Source organism: Pleurodeles waltl, chromosome 1_1 (genome assembly GCF_031143425.1).
Source record: "Pleurodeles waltl isolate 20211129_DDA chromosome 1_1, aPleWal1.hap1.20221129, whole genome shotgun sequence".
Lineage (NCBI taxonomy): Eukaryota > Metazoa > Chordata > Amphibia > Caudata > Salamandridae > Pleurodeles > Pleurodeles waltl.
The window spans coordinates 242,137,489-242,163,437 of NC_090436.1; the positions used below are offsets into that span (position 1 = coordinate 242,137,489).

At 46.8% G+C, this 25,949-nt stretch overlaps 1 protein-coding gene across 1 annotated transcript in view; it reads right to left on the reverse strand.

Moving 5' to 3' along the window:
• Positions 1–25,949, reverse strand: part of LOC138283501 (complement component C6-like) — a 662,914-nt gene that overhangs the window by 439,038 nt on the left and 197,927 nt on the right. The window contains exon 5 of the mRNA XM_069221442.1: positions 1,655–1,796. Within this exon, the coding sequence (XP_069077543.1) occupies positions 1,655–1,796 (142 nt within the window). The remainder of the gene's footprint in view (positions 1–1,654; positions 1,797–25,949) is intronic.

Here is a 25,949-nt window from a genome sequence, read left to right on the forward strand (position 1 = left end):
CTAAAATTATGCGGCAGGGGAGGACACAATTATACATCAGGATTGACTAAATAAAGCGACAAGAAAAGACAAATTATGCTGCATAATGTGGCACATTCTGACTTAGTATTACCTCATTATTTTTGACATTTTTAAACACATCTTAACACTTTCTGGGCAAAGGTTTCACGTCATTAGTACCACTTCGACACCCTAACCTATATTGCCACGTTTTAGTAACTTTTGAACTGTCTGAGCAAGATTATTATTATTTTTTTTAATTAAAGCTGCAGATTATGCGGTAGATGGTGGATTATGTGACAAATGCATCAAATCCATGACTATGCAGAAACATTGCGATCACAAAATCACACACGCCAGGGGTCCTGATTATACTTCTTTGGTTTACCTGCACAACCAAAACCCAGACATTTCACTAACGTGCCCAAGGTGTAACAAAAAAAGGAACCTGGATTCAAATCATTCGGAATTGTAACTGCATAAATCTGTTTTGAGATAAAGTTCAGGAAGACTTCTGTAATTGTTCAGCCATTCACATAACACCAGATGCAGTCGCAATCGTATTGGGTGGCTCTAGGCATACTGGGATAGCAGTAAAAGCAGCAAGACAATGATGGGGTGTTGCCATTTTGATTTCCAGATGCATAATTACTTTGTATTTGCAAACGAAGACCCTCCCCCCACAAGAATTCAGCAGAAAGAAATACATTGCGGATTCCACTTTTTCTCCCTTTGACGAGAGATAGTAGTCCTGTAATTTATGGCTGGACTATAACGCCTGAAATGACATTAATCTTGAGCTTGTCTCAGGCTCTTGAAATGGGCATGATGACCCTGCCAGGCTGCCCATCATCCAGCCTTTCATATTTGCCTACAAAATGTGCCCATGCTCTGAAATGTGCTTTGGTGCGCTGTGATGTCCACTATTTCATGTCTCTGTTATGGTTGAACTATTTAGGTGAACAGTGGCATTGGTGTGATGTTTAACTTGCTGTAATACTGGGAGTAACAGGTCCTTTCCAGCCTCTGTCTCTCAGCAAGAATTAATGCAGCAGGCGATGCCCTATGACTAGATATTGATCTTAAATCTTTCATTTCCCCTTTTACGAATAATCAAACATGATGTGGAAGTTAGTAGATATTATATGGGCGTCTCCAATAAAAGAAGGCGTTCCTCAGCTTCATAATTTCCAATCTTTTGAATCCAATTTGATTTTAAATAATTTACCAATAAAAACATGGTTCTGGGCAACCCGTTTTACTATCCTTTGCACCTATGTTCATAAAAAAAATCGTGCACAAAACAATTCCCTATCTTCAGCTCTCATTACATGTAAATTTCAAATGGATTGAATCAATATAATTTTATGAAATTCGCGTGAAATATATATTTTCCTAATGCACGAGGATTTGCGCGTTGCTGCCAGAGGGCGCCGAACCTGCGTACATGGCGTCTGTATGAACTGTGCAGAAACACACGCACGTACCTTTCATTCTAGGTTTGCTATTTCCAAGGCACTTACGCAAAGGAGCAGGCCACTTGGAACACGCAGACTTAATAATGTTGTCTTTGGGTAATAGCCAGCACATTATTAGCAGACATAAGGAGACAATAGCATCACATCCAGGGAAGAGGCAGATAATAGTCGCATACCCATTGCCCATCAACTGCACGCTGGGGATGCTCTCGTATTTCCTGGCGCACAGTGTCTTTTTCCGCCTGCAGTCTCTTTCGTCAGAATTGTCTCCACAGTCATTCTCTCCATTGCACTCCAAGCCATTGGCAATGCAGCGACCTGTTTCAGTGAAAGGGAAGAGAAAATCGTTATATTGTAGTATTTAAATGCTGGGATTTATGTTGGAGAAGTTGTAAAAGGACGAAAATGCGTAAGGTTCAAAGTTACTGAAAGGCTCACTATCTCACATCTGGACATCCTACTGAAGAGGCCCTCTAAGTCTGAAGGTATGGTGTTCCACCTTTGACATAGACATAATGGTGCTGCATTATATTGGGTATTTGTTTGCTGACCAAGTCGTAGAATTTGAGTTGATCCGCTGTTCTGTGGCTATTAAAAAACACAACAAAAAGGTGTTTTTTGAAGAACTTTGAAGGGTTGGGTAATGTATTCAACATAATGCCAATAGGTTGGCTGGACCCCTGACAGTGTACATCAAAGTCTGTGTGCCATGTTGCCTGCATTCAGGGTCCTCCTGGCGTCTAGAAGGCAGGAGCAGCACACAAGCTCTACTGCTGGGAGAGGCGCTTGAGGAGCATTAACACGGTCCAGCCGGTACATTTAACTCAATGTAACTACCATTAAGGTAGCTACATTGCCCACCCCTCACAGTGCCAGAGAGCACAATACATTATTGTTAGAAATTGGGTTTTTGGTTGGCAGTCAGGTTGCCCTCTGTCCAAGCAAGAACCCTCACTCTAGTCAGGGTAAGTCACACACAATCCAAAATCAGCCTGTGCCACCCTCTGGTAGCTTGGCACGAGCAGTCAGGTTTAACTTAGAAGGCAATGTGTAAAGCATTTGTGCAATAAATCATACAATACCATAATATAACACCACAAAAATACACCAGACAGTGTTTAGAAAAATATATAATATTTATCTGGGTATTTGCAGGTCAAAACGATCAAAGTTGCAATATGAATTTGTAAAGATATCACTAAGGAGTGATATAAAGTGTCTTAAGTCTTTAAAAAGCAAACAAAGTCTCTTTCAAGCACAAAGTACCTGGTTTCTGGTTCAGGTTTCTTCTCCAGCAAGTGTCTGATTAGGTAGGGCAGAGGCCCTGTTTTATACTAAGTTGTGCCTTTGAAGTGGGGGTGACTTCAAAGAGTGTCTAAGAAATGCACCAGGCCCCCTTTCAGTTCAATCCTGTCTGCCAGAGTCCCAGTAGTGGGTGTGGCAGTCCTTTGTGTGAGGGCAGGCCCTCCACCCTCCCAGCCCAGGAAGACCCATTCAAAATGCAGATGTATGCAAGTGAGGCTGAGTACCCTGTGTTTGGGGTGTGTCTGAGTGAATGCACAAGGAGCTGTCAACTAAACCTAGCCAGACGTGGATTGAAGGGCACAACAAGATTTAAGTGCAAGGAAATGCTCACTTTCTAAAAGTGGCATTTCTAGAATAGTAATATTAAATCCGACTTCACCAGTCAGCAGGACTTTATATTACCATTCTGGCCATACTAAATATGACCTTCCTGCTCCTTTCAGATCAGCAGCTGCCACTTCAACAATGTATGAAGGCAGCCCCAATGTTAGCCTATGAAGGGAGCAGGCCTCACAGTAGTGTAAAAACGAATTTAGGAGTTTTACACTACCAGGACATATAACTACACAGGTACATGTCCTGCCTTTTACCCACATAGCACCCAGCTTTAGGGGTTACCTAGGGCACACATTAGGGGTGACTTATATGTAGAAAAAGGGGAGTTCTAGGCTTGGCAAGTACTTTTAAATGCCAAGTCGAAGTGAAACAGCACACACAGGCCTTGCAATGGCAGGCCTGAGACAAGGTTAAGGGGCTACTGAAGTGGGTGGCACAACCAGTGCTGCAGGCCCACTAGCAGCATTTAATCTACAGGCCCTAGGCACATATAGTGCACTCTACTAGGGACTTATAAGTACATTAAATAGCCAATCATGGATAAACCAATCAATAGTACAATTTACACAGAGAGCATATGCACTTTAGCACTGGTTAGCAGTGGTAAAGTGCCCAGAGGTCAAAAGCCAACAACAACAGGTCAGAAAAAATAGGAGGAAGGAGGCAAAAAGTTTGGGGATGTCCCCGTCAAAAAGCCAGGTCCAACAATTATCATGTTGAGCTTCCCTTAAATCACAGAACAAGAATTGTTGTTTAGCAGAGTATGCTGGGTTCTGCCTCCGTTCCTCTATCTCAATTCTGGACAGGTGGTTGCAAAAACTGCAGGAACAGAAGGACTGCCTGCAGTTTCGCATCTGTTTACCGCAGATTGAAAATGTGCACACCCCTAGTTAACAACCCTGCAATACTTTGGAAAAAGGAGACGTGATCCAGTTTTTTTTCTGTGGCATACAGTACATGCACTTACTCAATAATTCATGAACTTGCACAAAAACAGCAGACAGCAAAGTTCGGAAACGCAAAAAGGTGCTTGCAGGTTCATTGATTCCTGGAATTTATATCCAGTGTGGGTGTGCTAACTGTGTTAGTACACTCAATCCAGGTAGCATGATTTGTGCAAGATTAGGTGCATGGATTCCTTGTTAGCCTCTAGTTATGTGGTGAACGAGCTCATGACAGATCCCAGTTTGGTCATCCACAGGTAGGTTATGCAGTTCTGGCCTCCTCATTTAGTAAGGTTCAGGGTTACAAACTGGACTATCTACATGTAAATAACCATCCAGTTCATTATTCCTCCTTATAGCAACATATATGCTTTTATTTTAAATGAGAAAATCCAAACAAATGCATGAACTAAATACGTGCTTAGAAGTTTGAGAGACAGATTTCTAACACACTTACAACACAAATCTCTCCTTTTTAGCGTTGAGCTTTTAACCACGGCCATGTCAAACCCATCAGTTTGGTTGGTTCGTGGGCTTGCCTTTTAAAATTAGCTTGATTTAATTAGTGAAAGGCATGCATACGTCATGCCTTTTCCGGTGTTTAGCCCGCCTCGAGCGCACCGGCTAACTACTGAAAACATACGAGGCTCCATGTTTTCTGTATGGTTTCTGCACTACTTTTTCTCTTTATTTGGTAGGCAGCGCAATCTCGCTGGGCAGTAGTAGAGCACTTTGCATAAGATCAACACTGTGACATAGATATATGCACTTTTTCCGGTTACATAGATACATGCACTTTTGCCGATATGTTTCACTGCGAGCGAACTTCTGTTCCTTTTGTGTGTTTGCTTTCCGCTCATGGCAGCAGTCGGCTCGCTTATGTGAAACTGTTTTACTTTTCAATTTATGTAGCAAGAAAAGTCCAGTTAGAAGTTTACAACGCTAATAGCTTTAACTCAAGTAAACACGAGACCCATTGTATTAAAATGTCACAAAGAGAAAGAACTAGGAGGACAGCCAAGCCTCAAATGAGACTGGGCCACAGCAAAAATTACAATACACAAAATACGTAACATCTGTAATCCACTAAAACCTGCATACTGTAACTTGTGACACCAGGTAATATCAAATCTGAAACAACTAAGGTGAATGATGGGATATGGAGGAATATCAAGCAAAATCCTTCAACCACGCAGGTTGATTTTTAAGAAGCAAATCCTGCTGCACATTCACAGAAACGTAGCGAAAGAGAGAGGATTTCCCATCTCCTAGAGAAAAATCACCAAACACACGTAACTGCTCTTCTTCTGACAGGTGGCACAAATATTTGTAAATACCCCATTTGTAAACACCTGAAAATTCAACACGTTTTGTTTCCTGTGTGACAAAAGTACAATATTCAGCATACCTTGATGTGTCCAACCAATAATATTTTTACCCTTGAATGCTATTCAAACCTTCCCAAAATGCCTGTACCATTACAATTGACACCTGTCTCAAAAATCAAAAATAAATATATTTTGGTTCCATGGTAAATCTTATTTTTATCATAGGGTACCTGCAATATGTCAATTGTTTCAATGGTAACATCTGTATCGTGAAATAATTGTGATTTGTGCTACTGATTCCATAACTAGATCTGATGTACATCCCAAACACTACACTTGCAACAGGTTCTTTACTAAAATGAGTCCTCAAACAATAGACACTCAAGCCTAAACTTTAAAAGTTGCTTTGTAGATCACAATCCAACTCTACTGTTTAAGCCGCAGGACATGTCTTTATAGAGGTGAGATATCAATTACATCCACACCTGTAACAACTAATGAAATTCTGATAGGAAAACTTGAAGTTAACATTTTTTTTTTTAACACTGGTGTGACTAGTTTTGATATCGTGGAAGGAGTCTCCATGTGTTTTTTAAAGAAGTTTTGCTTCTTCCAGTGAAGAGTCTATGCTATTGTCTGCATCAATTTACTCTATTTTTTTAAGAACGTTTTTTTGCTGAGTCACTTTGTTAAAACACCCTACAACGATTCCACACATTTAACTATACCTTGTTCTGTGATGAAAAATTGTGCTGTCAGAAAATTAACATGTCACAGATCGTTTAAAAAGTTGCCTTGGAATGTAACAAATCAATTGGTGTGCATGATGAACACTTACACACTGCAAATTCAGAAGAATTGTTCCCCCATAATTTGTTGAATTGACAATCAAGAAATTGGCCTCAGAGCTTCAAGTAGACAATGTATGTACATGTCTTACTGTTAGAAATTGTGTCTCTAGTTGGCAGAAGTATGCACTCTGTACAGGTAGGGACAACAATCCTACTTAGAGTAAGTCTCAACACACCCTACAATATTCTGTGCTCACCCTCCTGTGGCTTGGCACCGAGCAGTCAGGCTTAACTTAAGAAGCACAAAGGAATGAAGGCCATCACCAAATGGATGAAGAGCAGCTGCCTCAAACTCAATTCCGACAAGATGGAAGTCCTCATCTTCGACTCCACCCCCTCCGGATGGGATGACTCCTGGCAGCCTGCCACTCTCAGAACCACTCTGACTCCCACCAACCACACACCCAACCTAGGATTCATCTTGAACCCCTCACTATCCATGACCCAGCAAGTCAACTCCATCTCCTCCTCTCCGCATGTTCCAACAGATCTACAAATGGATACCCACCAAAACCAGAAGAACAGTCACCCAAGCCCTTGCACGCAGCAAGCTGGACTACGGCAATGCCCTCTACGCAGGTTCCACGGCCAAACTCCAGAAGAGGCTGCAACGCATCCAGAACGCCTCCACACGCCTCATCCTGGACATCCCCCGCCACTGCCACATCACAGACCACCTGAAAAACCTGCACTGGCTCCCAGTCAACAAGACAATCACCTTCAAACTCCTCTCCCACGCTCACAAAGCCCTGCACAACACCGGACCAGAATACCTCAACAGACGACTCTGCTTCTACACCCCGACCCAGCATCTCTGCTTCACCGACCTCGCCCTCGCAACCATCCCACACGTCCGCAGAACTAAAACGGGCGGTAGATCATTCTTGCACCTCGCCGCCAAAACGTGGAACACTCTTCCCACCTACCTGCGCCGGAACAAAGACCTCCTTACCTTCAGGAAACTTCTCAAGATCTGGCTGTTCAAGCGGTAGCAACACCTTCCCCCTCATCTACCCCCTCCCCTCCTCAGAGCCTTGAGACCCTCATGGGTGAGCAGTCCGCTTTACAAATTCCTGATTGATTGAAGCAATGTGTAAACTATTTCTGCAACACACAAGCAGCAACACAGTGAAGACACCACAAAAGCATTCCACTATAGGATAGAAAAATGAAGTATACTTTTATGAACGAAACAAGACCAAAACAACAAAAATCTAGTAAGTAGAAGTTGAGATATTATTTTTTAAAGAATGACTGAAACTTTAGTGCTTAGATGCAGAAAGCACCACCCGGAGCTATCTGTTTGCGCTAGTCGAGCCAAAGTCAAAAGTTCAAGCCAACCGCAATGGAATGCAGGCCGGATACAAGACCCATGAAGGGCCTGCTGAGCAAAAGCTGCTGATCCAAGGGATGAAGGCGGATTGCCGACTCTGGGTCACACAGAGGGGACGATGTGTCATGCAGCTGGGAACGCGGTGCTCTGATTCTTGCAGCAGTGTCACGCTGTCGTCGACAGCAATACGATGTCCTCAATCCTTGCAAAAGCAGTGATGCAATAGTGAAGCGTCAATGGAGAAGGTGTTGCATCGGCTCTGATTGGCGCAATGGGGCTGATGTGAGGTTCTTTGCAGAAGCATCCAGAATAAAAAACATTTCCAAGGGCTCAGGACTGAGGTGGTACCACTTGGCAGTTGGTAGATTCCACAGGAGGTAGCAGCATTGTTGGAAGTTTTTTGTGTCCCTGAGAATTCAGAAAACAGGAGGCAAGCTAGCAAGCCCTTGGAGTCACTCTGGGTTCAAGTGATGTAGTTCCAGTCCTTTTCACCCAGGCAGGGGAAGAGCAGGCACCAAGGTAGCTCACCAAGGCAAGAGTCCAGAAAGACAGGGATCATGCAGAGTAGCAGTACTTTCAGCAACACAGCAGTCCTTCTTCCTGGAAGAGTCTTCACAGGTCCAGAAGTGGTGGGGTTAGAGACCCAGTACTTATACCCAGTTGTGCCTTGGAAGTGGGAGGGACTTCAAAGAAGGGTCCTTTCTTCTCAGCCCTGGTTCCAGACTTTCAGTACGGAGCAATCAGCTCATTGTGTGAGGACAGGCATTGCTTATTCAGTTGTAAATGTCAGTAAGGAGTTCCCAATGTTAACCTATGAGAGGGGTAGGCCTCATAGTAGTGTAAAACAAATACACTGTCAGGACATGCAAAACTTAAAAGCACATGCCCTATCTTTCACATACACAGCATCCTGCCTTATGGACTACCTATGGCCTACCTTAAGGGTGACTTATGTGTAATAAAAGGGGGGGGTAAAGGCTTGGCAAAGGGTTTCAAATATCACGTCGAGGTGGTAGTAAAACTGCACACACAGGCTCTGCAAAGGCAGGCTTGAGCCATGGTTGAGGGGATACTGAAGTGGGTGGCACAATGAGTGCTGCACATCCACTAGTAGCATTTAATCTGCAAACGTCGGGCACAAGTAGAACACTTTACTGGGGACTTATAAGTAAACCAAATATGCCAATTGGGGTTATGCCAATGTTACCATGATTTAGGGGAGAGAGCACAAGCACTTTAGCACTGGTTAGCAGTGGTAAGGTGCACAGAGTCCTAAAACCAGCAAAAACGAGGTCAGAAATTGGAGAGAGGGATTCAAAAAGTTGGAGGGAAGATGACCCCAAGTCTGTCGGGTCTAACAGTTATTAACTATGTCATGCTTGCTGCAGGTACCTCCTGCTGGTGAAATTGTTTCATCAGTTCCTAGGCAGCTGCTTTGGAGTCTCAAAACGTCATGGTGCCTGAAATGCTGAGTCAGCAGGAGCATCAGGCTGACTGGAGATTGCATTGACTGCCTAGAATTTATGTCACGGATCTGTTGTGCTATACTCATGTGAAGCTTCAATCAAATGATGTTACCTCTGCACTAAAATCTTGCTACCATTATTGACATCTTGACAAAGTCACAGTAAACAGGAGTAACTGTGTACATGAGAATTGAATACTATCTGAGGGTAAAATATGTTCAATCCTTTAAAGAAGGCCATTACATTACAAAGAACCACATCCTGTGAACAAAAGTGTCCCTGCCCAGCAACACACACAAGTTTCTGCCATCTGTGGGTTAGCGCTCATCATCATTTTGTGAAGACACATTGACGCAGAAGTGATGAAGCAAGTGCCTTTATTGCACTTGCTTCATCATAAATAATGAGGTGGCGAGAATCATCCAGTTGACTGCCTGCCCTGTTTAGGAAGTTATTGAGACTTCTAACTTTCTAACTCTGCCCTCTCTTGTCTGGCTGCCACTGTAAGTCCAGTTGCTAATCAGAGGGGCTGTGTTTTTTACACTGGCTAATATTTTTCAACAGTCCTTTTTTTAATGGTTGCTTCACTTGATTTTGATACAGCTATTGTCTTATCGGGCCTAAAGGGAGTAGTATTTTGTTTTCATAGTGTATCATTTGGTCACAGTTGTATTTTCTGTTTTTTATTTTGTGGGGTGTTATTTATTAGGTGGGGGCGTTAGTTCTTTTTTCAGCTAATTTCTCTACTTGCTAGAAACCTTGGGATGGGAAAAAGAAAACAACAGGGTCCTTCCCAAGGTCTCCTCAGGGAACCCCATTGATATCCACTATAGAGGGGTTTTGAACACTAGCAGTGGGTGTGGTTTCTAAAAAGATCAAGTTGGAGCGGAGCCAAGATGGCGGCGAGGTAGGAGCGCCGTTGTGGAGCTCCGTCGTCACTATTAGGCCAGGAGCGGCTTGAGCTGCATAGAGCATTCCCTGCGCCACCGGAGCAACGTCCGGGGCTCCGGCAGCTGAGGGGCATTCTTTGGAGACCCAGAGAGCCCATGGAGCAGCAGAGCGGCGAGCTGGAGGAAGCAGCCCCAACCAAGATGGTGGCTGCGTGAAACACTAGGGAGTGGGGTGGCTGAGGTGGGGGTGACTGGACCCTCGCTGTGCCCCCCCACTTGTGGCAGCTGAAGCTTCGATGTGCTCGTTTCCCATGTGGCAGCGGTAAGGAGAAGGAACTGCTGGTGACGGACCTGTGGGGTGGCCCTGGGTCTGGAACTGCCAGTAGGCCAGGCCACTCACAGAGAGGAGGAGAGGCAGAGCGTGCAACTTGAAGGACGTGGCCTGGGCGGGGCTGCGGAGAGGTGTCGGTGGTTGAGCGGCTGACAGGAGGACCACTACTGCAGAGCGACCTGGTGACGGGTCGCCCCTGGGAGGATGGCAACCACGTGAGTCACAGAAAACCGTGGTGACCGCGAGGAGGCCTGGAGGAGGGAGCATCAGGACTTGCTGGGCCCCCTGCCCCGGTTCTGGTGGCATGGGGTGGTGTGGAGGCAAATAGAGGGAAGTGTTGCCTGATGTTGAAGCATGAAACACCTGAGGACCTGCACAGCAGTACACACGGAACGGCGCAACGCTCTGCATCACGTGAGCACTGGTCTGCTAAGAGGGGAACCCGACTGAGCACCTGGGGGAAACCTAGCAATTGATATAGGGCCAGAGGAGAGCCCATCTGAGAGGGAACTGATAGAAAGGCAAGTGGGCCCTCTTGGAGAGCATATGGACGCCGGTAGAGCCACACAGGAAAATGCCTGCACAAACTGTGATACACTGAGGTGGCCACTTCTAGCATTGGAAGGCCACCTCCCTATCGACTGAAGCCCATGCCCCGGGAAGAGACCCAGAGGGAAGAAGGAGGGGATACCCTGTGCGCGATCGTAAGTGAAGTGGGACACCTGGAGTACAGTGACTGGTGGGAGCGGTGCAGGCTGGTGAAAGGTGGCTTATCTTTCACAAAAAAAGCTATGGCGATGCAAAGAAAAAGTAAGGGAGGGCAACTTGAAGGAGCTCTTCGCGAAGACCCCAATGAAGAAACAGAAGCAAACTCCGAGTGTGGCATCAGAAGGCAAAGGACCCAGCGACAGTGAGGAGGTGGAGGAAGATACCACCCCGATAACGAAGTCGTTTCTGGAATCCTTGTTCGGGGACTCAGAGGAGACATTGCTAATCTTAGGAGATTGCCACCACAGCCAAAGAACTCAAGAGAGAGGTAGTAGAACTGGAACAAAGAGTGGATACGGTGGAACGCAATGATGATGCGCAAGCGGAAGAACTGGATCACCACAGACAGGAACTTCTCACACTCCAAGAGAGCAATCGCAAACTGCAATACCGTCTAAAAGATCTCAAGAACAGATCGCGGCTCACTAACATACGTATTAGGGGGGTCCCAATACGGGCAACACTGGGGTCACTGGAGGACTTTGTGATATGCTTGTTCCGGCACGTTACACCGGCACTTAAAGACCAAGAGATAATTCTGGATCACATGCATAAAGTAGGTCGACTGTCTCGGGCTTCCGGACAGGCACAGGACATACTTACGTGTCTTCATTACTACAAACAAAGAGAACAAATCCTGACGGCAGTCCGTGATTTGAATGCAATAAACTTTGAGGGCCACAAAATATACTTGTATGATGATTTCTCACCATTAACGCTACAATGCCGATGAGCGCTGCAACCTATCACAAGCCTGCTCCAAGAGAAGGGAATTCATTACAAACGGGGCCACCCCTTTAGACTGCAATTCGTCTGGCAAAATGAAATGCGCATTGCTAAAACACTGGAAGAGGCAGAATCTTTCCTGGACATGAATGTGGACCTGCGCCAAACCCCCCTCCGGTGACCTAGACTGAGCACTACAGGAGGAAGCTGGAGGGCAGGGACATAAGACTCGACAACGTAAAGGTAGAACTCATAAACCAACCGACAACGAGAGCAGGAAGGAGAGAGCGGACTTGCTGCGCAGCCTACGGAATCAGGAATGTATCTTGGACCCCGAAGCAGAACCGTAATGCATGATGGAGTGGACATACATGGAAGGGGGGTGTATAGACTGCGAGACTGCCCCTTCCCACCTCTTCACTGTTTCTTTCCACTTGTGCCCGACAAAATGAAAAACCAGATTCCTTGACAAACACACGCCAACACTTATGAATGACGCAGGAGGGCAGATGAGATGACGGGGGAGCCTCCACAAGTGGAGGATGAGGAGACAGAACTGGTACAAGAAGATGTACCCCCCCAATTGACATGTAGTTCCCAGGCCAGGAGCTAATTTGGTTTTCGTTCTTTGGTTTTTATTGTTTGTTGTTATGTTAGTTAGTCAAGCTGCATCTTATTGTGGGATTCTGATAAGAATACCGCTGATCACTACTTCAATTCACTGCAGCCCACACATCCAGGGGCACCACCATGCTAAACCACCCCACATACATATATATCTTTTGAGGTAATCAGTCTCAATGTTAGAAGCCTTAATGCTCCAGTGAAGAGGCAAACCCTCCTCTCATATCTCAGGGAATCTAAATGTGACATTTGCTTGCTACAAGAGACACATTTGCTACGAGCGGACTGGAAGAGGCTGAAATCCCGCTGGTTTGACCGTCAGTTTCACTGTTCGGGGCTGGTGAAGCAGGGAGGGGTAGTGATATGACCGGCTACACATTTCCCCGGGAAAGTGTTGGGTACCCAGGCAGAGAAGAATGGTATGCTTATCTCCTTACACATAGACATACGTGGGTACCAAATATATGTTTATATATGTTTATATATGTATATACAGCCTTAATGTGCAGCAGGAAGGGTTTCTCTGGGATTCCATTGGACAGGTACTCACTACAAAGGACACTGACATCCTTATAGGAGGTGACTTTAATGTGGTCCCTGATAGCCTCATGGACAGATCAGCACAACGTTATGGGCAGGCAGGAGCATACTCTGTGGGCTTTCAATTTCGGTTACAGGAGGGGGGGCTAACGGATGTATGGTGCACTAATAACCCGACGCTTAGAGAGTACACATTTTTCTCAGCTGCACACCAGACATATGCAAGACTTGACCTTTTCTTGGCTTCCTCGGGTTTTCTACATACAATTACACAGCCAAAGATTGGAGTCGCGGCCCTGTGCGATCACGCCCCAATTACACTGCAATTCACTGTAGCGGCTCCAAAACAGGGACTCAGGTTATGGAGACTCACACTAGCTTCTTACGTATGTGGAGGTATGCACAGAACTAAGGAACAAGTCCTATTTAGTCATTAATGATATATCAGAGACCTCAGTGGTTGGGATATGGGAAGCCCTGAAGGTGGTGGTGAGGGGCCAATTTATAGCTATTGCTGCACACGCTACTGCTCTCCGGAAAAGATAAGTGCCATCAGTTAGACGTATGGGTAAAAGAACCAGAATCGAGGCATATGGGGGTGGGCTCTGGGGAAGCAAAACGTTAGCTCGAAGTGGCACGTAAAGAGCTAAGGGCCTTAGGATTGGACGTAGCAGAGAATGCCATGTTGCGTACGAAGCAAATGTACTTTCTGAGGGTGGGGTACAAAGCAGGACGGCTATTGGCACATCGCCATGCAACGTCCAGTGAACGAGATCGGAACCCAAAATCCCAAAATGGTGCTACCCTCACGACAGACGCGTTAATTCTGCAGGAATTTATACACAAGAGGGACGGGACACTGAGGCAATCACAGGTTATTTGGATACAATGCCCTTGCCCCAGCTCTCAAGGACGACAGCTGACGCACTGGACAAAGACATCATCCCCACTGAAGTCTTACTGGCTATACACCGCCTGTCTGTGGGGAAGGCTCCAGGATAGGATGGGTTTGGGTCAGAATTCTACAAAATATTTGGGGACCTTCTGGCACCCATATTGGCAAGGCTTTTTAACCATTTTGCGAATACCGTACCGCTTACCCCCTTGATGAAAGTAGGAACGATCACGGTTATTCCAAAGGCTGGACAAGATCCAGTTCTCTGTTCCTCCTATAGGCCTATCACGTTACTGAATGTGGATGCCAAACTCTTTACCAGTGACCTAGCAAGCAGGCTAAACCCCTACATGCAAGGGTTGACAGATTCCGATCAGACCAGGTTTATCCCAGAGAGGACCTGTGCCGATAACACTAAGAGCCTGTGCCACCTTTTAAATAAAGTGCAGCGAGCCCACATACCATCGTTATTGCTATCGCTTGACGCAGAGAAGGCCTTTGACGGGGTTCACTGGGACTTTCTATTCACGGTCTTCCCCGCTATGGTCTAGGCTCGAGATTCTGCAAGTGGGTGCAGTGTAATTATACTTCCCTGCAGGCCAGAGTGAGCGTCAACGGCGGTTTATCCGTCATCTTCTCTATAGCCAGAGGGACCAGACAGGGCTGTCTGCTTTCGCCCTTGCTTGCTGTTTGCCTTCTATATGGAGCCCTTTGCGGAGTGCATACAGTTAAATCAGACAATTCATGGCATCCCAATTGAAAGACGAACTCACAAAATTGCGCTATATGTGGATGATGTTCTGTCACAGCCGGAAACGTCACTCATAGCGGTGCTGAAGGAACTGAGCGTCTTTGGAGATGTGGCTGGCTTTAAGGCCAACTTGTCTAAATTCTCCATCCTCAATTTAACGGTATCTGAATCAGAAGTAGAGGCTCTGTGGCCCACTCTGCCTTTTTGTGGGCCAAGCAGGCAGTGAGTTATTTGGGCCTCCAGATCTGCACCACCCGACCACTACAGCCCAACATAATCACACCACCTTACTGAGTGAAGCAAGGGATGCCTTGGCCAAGTGGAGGGGCTATGGACTCTCATGGCTGGGTCGAATAGCCGCCATAAAGATGACGCTCTTACCTAAAGGGCTGTTCTTTCTGCAAAGCCTGCCACTACCGCCTCCGAGCAGGGTGCTCAACCCTATGTAGAAGTTGATTTGGGAATATATTTGGGCCAGGAAAAGGGCAAGAATGGCATAGACAAAGACTTATTTCTCACAGGCAGAGGGAGGACTGGGGTTTCCTCATTTGGCTAGGTATTACCAGGCTTCCCAATTACGATACTTACTGGAATGGTCATGGGAACGACCAGGCAGTGGCTGGACAGCATATCTGGAAGATCCCATGGCTCCCCCGGGTGCATCAACTGCCAGGCGTCTACAATGCTCCTGTCCTACGTGCTACGGTGGAAGCCTGGGACAGGGTATAGACACGAAAGGGCCTGTCCTCTCCCATATCCCTGCAAACACCGATTATCGTCAATCCTGACTTCCTCCTAGCTCTCACTGGAGCCTCATTTCAAGACTGGCAGAACTCCAATTGTAAAAGGATTGGAGACCTCTTTGACACCCAAGGCATTATGGATTTTAAACAATTATAGGCGGCGTATGGCCTCCCGCAAAAAGCTTACTGGCAGTACCTACCAATCTGACACTGGGTATCCTCTCCAGAGATTAGACCACACGCTAGTAGACCTCTCCTCCCCTTTGAAAAGTGGTTGCTAATGTGCACCAATGATAAGAAACTCATATCTGATATTTATGGCTTTTTGCCCCAGGCACCTGCGAATGCGCAGATGGGAAACAGAATGCGAGTGCTCCTTCTCAGACAGGGAATGGTGGGATGTGTTACACCATGCGCAAGTGACAGCACGCAACATGAACACTAAAGATCTATTCTAGAAAATAGCACACTATTGGTACTTTACACCGGCTTGGATGGCTGTGTAGTGGAGGGGTGCCACAGATCGATGATAGTAGAACTGTCGGCAGTTGGGCATGTTGACGCATCTTCTGTGTCACTGCCCCCCAATAGCCTCCTTTTGGGACATCATATTACAGGTTATTGATGAGGTCTATGATAGTACACTACCACGACTCCCTAGCTATGTGCTGCTGGGGCTTCCTAATCCGCAGACATACCCCCTCAGAACTTCGAAAGGCGGAACTATCACATTAGCGCTCGGAGCAGCTAAACAGCTCCTTTTGGTTTCCTGGGGTACTGAGGCAATCCCCACTCACACTGACTGTCTACACAAACTGTGGGATATCTTGGGAATGGAGAAACTTACAGCTGTAGCTACATGCTCCCAGCCCACTTTTGATAAAACATGGGGGCCCTGTGCCACCTACCTCGCAGATGAATTTAGAGAATTGACATGCCTACGCTACTTATGCGTCCTACGCTTGACTCACTCAGACACACACTTGATTGTAACGAAATCCACTACATAGAATACAGGGGTTTGCTAGGGATAATAATGATGATCTGATTATGCGATAATAAACTACTAGAGATGTAGCTATGTTTGTCTTGTTCTGCAAGTTTTCTATTTCTACTGTCATATTTACCTCCACCGGCCAGTGGTTGTAAGTGGTGCTGTTGAATATTGCTATCACCTTAATAAAAAGATTTAACACCTAAAAAGATCGAGTTAGCGGAACAAAGGCTATCCTTATCTAAGGATGGCATTGTCTCTCTCCTATCAGCCACCCCTAGCAGTCTTACGGGTTCTGCCTAGCCCCATAGCACCATAGTAGTTGGTGAAGATGGAAATGTGCAGGTTGGATTCCCCGAAGTTGCTTCTTCACTGTCAAGGGGGTGTATTGCAGAGGAGGATCCTAAGGGGGATATTCCCCAGCCTAGCCCTGAAATCAGTCCTAGATTTAGGTGCAGGAAGCGAATGGGAATTACTAAGAAGAAAAACCCTGCATGGGGGTTGAGACAGATACTCCCACCTGCATCTGATACAGGCCCTTTCCTAGATCACTTTGCTAAATGGAAACATTCCTCACTAGGGCATTCAACAATTTGGCTGCTCATATATAGTCAAAGTGGAAAACCACACTAGCCATCTTGGGGAATCCTTGAGGACAATTTGCACTATTTTGGCAACTTTCAGTCCTCCCTGTCCTGAGGAGGTGGGTGCGAATGGGAGGGTGTGGCTGGCATCTCCCAGTGTGCAAGCCTTAACAAGCCTGACTCCCATTCTTCCAGACTGGGACGGGGCCAGGGCTGTAAACCTACTGCGCAGACAGCTAATATTCCCTCCCTTTTACCTCCCTATCTTCCCTCCTCTTGTTCAGTTGCTGGTCCTGACAATGTAATAAGCCCCCCACTCTCCTCTCATCTCTGCACTATTCCCAGGTGGAGAGGGGATAGCTGGATCATTTTATTTTTCCAGTGGGAACTACCCCTAGATATGTCATCATACAACTTCCCCAAGCGGTTGCCACTATTTCCCTGTTATGAGCAATGTTCCCCTATTAAGGAAACAGCACCAGAAAGTTTTCCACAATTACAAAATAAAGCACTGCATTGGTTCTCTAAAAAGATTAAGCTTGATCATTTTATGCCAGGGGAAATAATTATGGTCAGGAGATTAGGTTGGCTGGGACACCCCCCCAAAACCCTCCCAGGTGACTATTAAATTAAATTACATTAAATTAACTTTTCCAATAGCTGGTGGGCAGGTGACATCTTAAAACAACTTTCACGTAGGCCTACGAAGGATGGGAACATCCTCTTGTTCCCCATGAATTATTTCTATAAACCCTCTCCCCTCCTTAGTGGGTGAACGTATGGCAGGAGGGGGCTGTCCAGGCCTATGGCTGAAGGACCTGGGGCCCAATGCTCATTCCTGATCGTCCAGGCTTTCAGTTTAACTCTGAGTAATCGTTTTGAGCCTTTGACCGATCTGAATGCACAGGATTGACTTGGTCCTGGACCACATGATTCTTTGCCCCATATTTCCCAGTGCCTGAGGGTTTCAGTTGTTAACGTTTATCACCCATCCAGAGAGCAGCATGCCAATGTGAGTAGGCTGGGTCAGCTTTTTAGCAACACCATAGCCAGCTCACCCAGGTTTACAGTGTTCCTTATGATGGGAGACCTAAACTTACACCCCTATCCTGATTTTTATTTGTATAAGGGTTCCCCCCTAGATGGTGACTCGGAGGTGTGGGATCAGGCACAGCTGAAACATTCCCTTGTTTGTAGATCATTCTCTTGTGAATCTTTTTAATTGGTGGGTGTTGGATCTGGCCCTTTCACAGGGTCATTCACCATACTTTTTGCCTTTTATCTCCTTATTTTTCTGACCTTTGTGGGCTGACGTTATGACTCTGAGCACTTTTTCACTGCTAAAAAGTGCTAAAGTGCATGTGCTCTCCCTTGTAAAAATTGGTATGATTGGCTTATACCTAATTGGCATATTTATTTTACCTATAAGTCCCTTGTAAAGTGGTATCTTTATGCCCAGGGCCTGTAAATTAAATGCTACTAGTGGACCTGCAGCGCTGCTTGCGCCACCCACTGGAGAAGTGTGGCTCAATGGTTAGAGCGGCAGACCCTGAAGCAGAGATCTGGCTCAAGACCAGGGTTCAAGTCCCGCTTCAGCAGGTCTTGGGCTCAATTCCCCTTGACCAGATAATTCTCGCCTCGGTGCCTAATCTAATTCATGGGTCCCACTCTGCAACTCTGGGCAATAGCTTGCTTAATCTCCACAACGGCCCCAACAGCGCTTGGATGCCTGGCTTCACCCTGGGGGTGCTCAGGAGTGGGTGCCTCACAGGGAAAAGCCAGGAGGGGTTCCATAGCGGTATGAGTACAGCGCCTTGAGACCCTAACGGGTGAGTAGTGCGCTATACAAGTGCTAATTTACATTTACATTTACACTGAAGTAGCCTTTCAAACCTACCTCAGGCCTGCTAGCGCAGGGCCTGTGTGCACAATTTTCTGCCACAGGGACCTGACATCTAAATTTACTTGCCAGGCCCAGAACCCCCCTTTTACTACATGTAAGTCACCCCTAAGATACGCCCTAGCTAGTCCTATGGGCAGGGTGCCATGTATGTAGAAGGCAGGCCATGTGCCAGGTTGCGTGGCCTGGCCTGATAGTGACTAACAGCCTAACTTGGTGTCTCACTGCTGTGAGTGCTACCTTCGCATAGGATTGCATTAGAAATGCCCTGCCTTATGTGTAAGGGGTATTGTCTGATTTATGAGGGGTAGTGTAGGCATGCTCGGTATGGTTGTAATAGTGATAAGAAATGCTGCTTACTGGTGTAGGTGTATTTTTTATTACTATTACAGAAATGTCACTTCTAGAAAGTGTGCCTTTCTCTGTGCTTCTGACTCTGGTGTTTTTTGCAGCTTGACTCCAATCCACATCTGGGCAGACTGACAGTTGGGGCTTTGTGCATACTTTTCAGACAGCCTGTACACAGGGAGGGTGGAGGTGTCACAGAGGTGCATCTACATATTGTATGGCCTTTCTGGGCTGAGAGAAGGGAGAGGCGGGGCACACCTGCATTTGTAAAGGCTGTGTCCTGGCCTCGCACAATAGGGTCGTTTACCCACACTGATGTTTGGAGCCTGTGATGGAGGAGAGAAGGGGAACTCCCAGAACCAGTTGTAACTGGTTGGAACCTCCTCTCCTCCTCATTGTAAGAGACACTGCAAACCTAGTATAAGTACAGGGGAATTTTCCCCACAATTGGAACATTCTTGAAACTGGACACAACGCTGCTGAGAAGACTCACCAGGACCCACCTTGGACTGCTGCTGCTGTGCTGACCTGTGACCTGCCTGGTAACTAGAAGGAACTGCCACCATCTGCAACCCTTGTGCTGGACTGTAGCTGAGTTCGCCAGCCCTGTGCTCCTTTTTCATTTCTGTCCCCAGGGGCAGGGTGCCATGGCCAAGGAGTGCTGTTTGTAACAGGAAAGCACCTAGAAGAGTGCTTCCTTGTGCCCCCTTGTGCATCCTGCGCACAGTTGCCCGGGAAAAAGAATCACCGCCGCAGCCCGGGATCCAAGTGTTGCCTCGCGCACTTTTTAAAGTGCTTCCTGTGCTGCCCATATCATGCCGCAGCCTGGGAGCCACATGGTGCCTCTCGCGCTTTGTGCAGCACTTCCTGTGCTGCCCGAATCACCGCCGCAGCCCGGGTGCCGAGAAATCACCGCTGCAGCCCAAGTGCACGTTTAATTGTTGGAGCGCGTTGCGCTCTGTCCAGTGCCCCCAGGGCACTAGAAGGAGGAGAAGAGGAGCGAGCATGCACTAGCCGTGCCCCTGGGCAAAGCGCGCTTACAGATGCGCCCCTGGGGCACCAGCAGGCACCGCCCTCGGTGCCTGCTCACCAGACACGTTGAGAAAGCTGGGAGAGCAGCTTGCGCACTGTGCCGGGTGCAGCCGCCCTCCAGAGCAGGAGGAAAGCCTCACCTGAGGCCCCTGCTCCAACATATCTTCACTCTGACAGCCGCCCCGAGGACGCGGGCGACTGTCTATCCAACAAAGGGCACGGGGAGCGGAAAGGAAGTTCCTTTCCCCCTGGCCACTGCCTTAGGGGCACGATCGCCCTGTAACTTATCTGGTATTGTTTTGTGGCCCCCCCCTTTTGGGTGGTAGGGCCAGTGGAGGCCCGGGGGGCCCCCAGAGATCGCAGACCCAAGAAGGGACCCGTTAGGAAATCGGAGAGGGTGCCGACCGCCCCTCTCCCCTAGGAGCCATGTGTGGCCCCCGTTGAGGGCATAGGAGCGCCGGGGGCCCCTACCTCGACCTTCCAGGCACTAGGAGTGCCTTGTTCTACAAAAAAAGGTACTTTTGGGGACACTGGGAGGGTGGTATGCTCCAGGGTTATTTTCCTAAGGTTATATATATATATTTCATGTCTTTCCATATGTAACAATGTTCTTTTATGGGCAAGTATGAGGTATTTATGACAAGTACACATATTTCGTTATTGTAATTCCTGACTACTGTTTATGTTGCAGAATCCTGAGTACTTACGTGTTCCATTGTGACAACTGCTTATTCTTGCAGAGTATTAGTAATTTGTGTAACATTCTGACAACCGCTAAGGTAGCAGGGTATTACTGACGTGTAATGTTTGGTCTAATTATGTTTTGTGCAATACAGTTAATTTTTACATAGCTCAGTGTTGTGTTTACTTTGTTGTGTACATCTTGCGTCATGTGTGTGTTGTTCAAACGCTTTACACATTGCCTCCAGGTTAGGCCTCACTGCTCATGCCAAGCTACCAATGGGGTGAGCAGGGGTTATCTTGGACGTGTAACTCCCTTGCCCTCACTTGAGTGGGTCGGTTCTGCCTGGCTTAGGTGCATACTTTAGCAAACCAGAAACCCCATTTCTAACAGTGGGACACTAATAACAAGTTGCAAATACCTACCTCTATAGGGACAGACACTGCTCCATTATTGATTACATTTATGCTTCCAATTGTGTATTTGCATCATTAATCGACTTTAAGGTACTTTGGCACCTGATGAGCGATCACAATCCTCTTCTGGCTTCTTTTAAGTGGTCTGTATGTACGGTTGGGCCTGATGCAATTGTTTTGGAACTGAGCCTTAATATAGCCCAGGGGCAAAGACTTAAGGGGGCCAAAATGGTCCCAGCAGAGTTTCATTCCTCTCTCCTTGTGCAGCCCACAGGACTTTAGCATGTGTCTAGATGATGGAGCCTCTGATTCCAACATCTTCCTTGCTTTCTCTATTATCGCTGCTAATATTAAGTTGGCCCTTACTGCCATCAGTGCAGCTCATGCTGCACGCCTATTGGATGGTTTGATAAGGGATGCTCCACAGCTCACAGGGTGCTGATGGCAGCTCTGCACAGGCAGCCCCGGGACATGGAGGAAGTGAGGAATGCCGGAATGAGCTATCACATGGCTCACTCGAAGGGGAAGACAACTCTTAAGAGGGAGCTATGGTATAAGTTGTTGGGAGCTTGTGACCTGCACAATAACACAGAGTTTTGGAGAGTTATAAACCATCCTTTCTTTTCCACTGATCAAGTGACCATTTCCCCTCAGCCATGGCTGGGCCATTTTGGGGCCATTTATACCCAAGTCTAGTGAAGATTCTAAGCCTGTTGAGCGGGTGTCACCTGATCTTCGTTTCCAATAGGAGGAGGTTTGGAAAGCTATTATGTTCTTCCCTGAGGGCAAGACTCTGGGCCCAGATGGTGGCTCGGGCATTTATTTAAATCGGAGGTTGACATATGGGCCCCTATTTTAACACAACATTTTAATGCGGCTGCCAGGGGGAGGGGGCTTCCATCCAGCTGGGAGAATTCCATTATCGTGACAGGGCTGACCCTGCTTGCTTTTGTCCTATTACACTGGTGAATAATGGGATTAAGGTGTAGGGAAGGGTTTTGCTGGATCGCCTCTCGACCTAGGCTAAAGATAACAATGTCCTTTTAGAAGTCCAATATGGTTTTCGGGTTGGATGGGGCAATGTTGACCTGACCCTGAATCTCTACATGCTGGTCATGAAGTATACCAGGGTGAAGGGAGGAGCTTCATGGACCAAAGCTCAGCCTTCGAAAGATTAAATCGAGCTAAGCTATGGGCTGCATTTGGGGCTATGGGGTCGAACCGGCCCTGCTTTCCTTTTTGCACACATTGCATGAGGGCTTGCCTACCTCTGTTAGATATGGACCAGATGGGGAATGTACCCAGCCCCTGAAGATGAGAAGGAGGGTGTGGCAGGGATTCATCCTGGCTCCTTTTCTCCTCACTCTCCACATTAACAGACAAGAGACAGCCCTATTTGATTCAGGAGTGGATGTACCAATTGCAGTTGGTCACCGTCTACTAGATTCTGGAGTTCACATACTGATTGCAGTTGGTCACCGTCTACCTGTTCTTCTATGTGCAGATGACCCTGTATTTTTATCAGGTATGGCCAAGGGCCTACAGTGTCTCCTTGATTGTTTTGTCACCTTCCTGGATAGGCTTGATCTCACCACCAATATTTTAAATTCCATATTATGGTGGTGGGCCCAAGGAATACTAGATCCAAAATCTTCTCGATTAAGGACCAGACAATTTTAATGGTGGACCATTTCTCATATTTAGGGATCCTATTAGACTCTAGACTCTCCTGGCAACCTTTGTTAAAGAAAAAATAGTCAGGTTTAAATCTGCTACTAATGGGGTTAGCATCTTGTCTATGCGCTTGGGACATAGTCATGTGGAGGCAATGTTAAGAGTTTTCAAGGCTAAGTGGGTCAAGATGCCCTGTTATGGATGTGATATCTAGGGCTATGTGTCCTCTCCTCAGCTCCAGGTCATTGAGAATTCCTTCTTGAGACACCTTCTCAATGTCCCTCAGAATACACCCTCTGAGATGCTTCATGAGGAAGTGAGTCTGGGTTACATTTCTTACCTGATCGAATTGTACCCCCTGTTACTCTGGCTGTCCGTCTGGCAGAAGGAGGTTCTGTCTCTTTTCAGGCTCATCTTACGTGACTGCTTGTCCCTTGATGGTATGTCTTGTATTCTGAGGCTTTCATATATTAAGGGTACCTTAACTTTTTGGGGACTTCCCAAGCTTTTTGAAGAAACGGGGTGCATAGTAAGGAGGGCTATTTCATGGGTAAAGAAGGCCTTTTTTACCAGCACAGCTGCGGAATGAGAGGCCATGGTCCTTCATAAGCGTACTATGCGCCACTTTATTATGGTGAAAACTGGAATGGAGCTCTACTTGACCCTTGATATTTCCAACTTTCATTGTAGGTTGCTAACTTATTTTAGATTTAACCTGTTTTATTGACTCTTGTTGCCTAAGGGGTCTTGGTTTAAAGTTGAGGACCCTTCACAATGTCCTTGTAATGATGTTTCTCTCCCTGACATTTTCCACATCTTCATGACATACCCAAGATTGAACTATCTTTGGCATAAGTTTATTCACCTGCTCCTGTTACCTATGAATTTTAAAGTGAGGTCTGCATTCTTTTTTCTCCAGCTGCTAAAATCACCCACTATCTGGTAATTTTGTGAGTTGTTTTTTATCTGGGATGTTGCATGGGCAATACATTTTAGCATGCATTTTGGTGTATTCTCGACATTATTATTAGCTTACACACTGTGATTTTAATTTGTTCTTAGCTTGTTTTCATATTGTATTATCTATTTTTATTCACTTATGCTATCTGTAATTTGATGTGGACGTGACTCAGAGTGATGCTCTGAGTCTTTTATCATGTATCATGCACAGTTTTGTGATTTTGTGGAAATCAATAAAGTACATTTACTTGCTTCTTACTTATTTACTTGCTTACTTCTGTATGTCAAATCTAATTAGGCACTGGCATTGGAGAATCTAGGGGCAGCAAAGCCCAATATCTTGTCCTCATCATGTTTGCTGCCTCAATTCTGAGTTTCATACCAACAACAAGAATCAATTCAACAGGTTCAAAGGTCTTTCTAAATCATCTGTAATGCAGGCATGGAGCTTTGGACAACTTTAATCGGGTCTTTCTAAATCATCACCTAGAATCCAAGTATTCAGTTTTGGAGAACTTTCATCAAGCTTCCCAATCCATCATCCTTGATGTATCACAGAATTCTCAACACTCAGGTGGTCATTACAACCCTGGCGGACGGTGTTAAAGCTGCGGAAACACCGCAAACAGGCCGGCGGACCAAAAAAGGGAATTATGACCCTGGCGGAAACCGCCAACAAAGACAGCCACTTTAACACACCGCCTGCCACGGCGGTGCAAACAAGCAGCGCAGCGGTCACCGCCAACAGACAGGCGGGAGACAATGTACCGCCCACAGTATTACAACCCGCCAATCCGCCACCTTTTCCGGGGCGGATACTTCGTGGATAAAAACACGGCGGGAACAGCTTTTGCAATGGGAAAACGCTCACCTGAACACATCCCACGAGGAACGAGGACTCCATGGAGCCGGAACTCCAAATACTACCTGCCCTTGTGTTTCTGCTCCTCTACGACCAACAGCTACGTAGGCGCCGAAGACAACGGTGAGTACTGCACCTACGACATAGGGGAGGGGGGAGGCAAAAGTTAGGGGGACACCCACCAAACACCCCCACCCCCACCCTCGCATATTACAACATACACACCAATGCATACACAGAAATCACAGTAACAACCCACAATCCCCCCGGAAGAATGAAAAGACAATGCGAAATTCGGTCAAACATTGTAATGTGGCAATATACATGTCATACAAAAATATACAGATATATATTTGAAAATCATTCAGAATCATATTCAATACGAGAAGTAGTGCAGATATGTACACAACAATGTCCGTGCACCAACAGTCCAAAAATGCATGGGCGAGGCCCACAAAGGATACCTGACCACAATCGGAGAGAACACTGCCGGGGCATCAGATAGAAATACTACAGGCACCTCAGGGGGAAGGGAAGGCGGGGCACCTCAGCCGGATGACTGCAAAGCCAGATCCACGACGGGGCTCCATGCCCATTGATGTATCCTGGGGAGTGCAAAGCCACAGTCTCTCAAGTCTCTAAAGTGGGTGGGGTGCCCACTGTTCCATCCTGGGGAGTGCAAAGCCACAGTCTCTCAAGTCTCTACAGTGGGTGGGTTGCCCACTGTTCCATCCTGGGGAGTGCAAAGCCACAGTCTCTCAAGTAGATGCAGGTCTCTAGTGGTACTGGGGGGACTGGTGCCCAGACTGGATGTGTCTCCCCGTGAAAGTCCCTGTCCTGTCACTGTCCCAGCTGCACAAGGGATAAGGATGCCTGATGTGGCGGCCCATTCATTCCTACCCGGTCTTCGCCCTGTTCAACTGTGCTTTGCCATGGCGGTCTTTGCCCTGTTCAGCGGTGCTTTGCCATGGCGGTCTTCGCCCTGTTCAGCGGTGCTTTGCCATGGCGGTCTTTGCCCTGTTCAGCAGTGCTTTGCCATGGCGGTCTTCGCCCTGTTCAGCGGTGCTTTGCCATGGCGGTCTTTGCCCTGTTCAGCGGTGCTTTGCCATGGCGGTCTTTGCCCTGTCCAGCGGTGCTTTGCCATGGCGGTCTTTGCCCTGTTCAGCGGTGCTTTGCCATGGCGGTCTT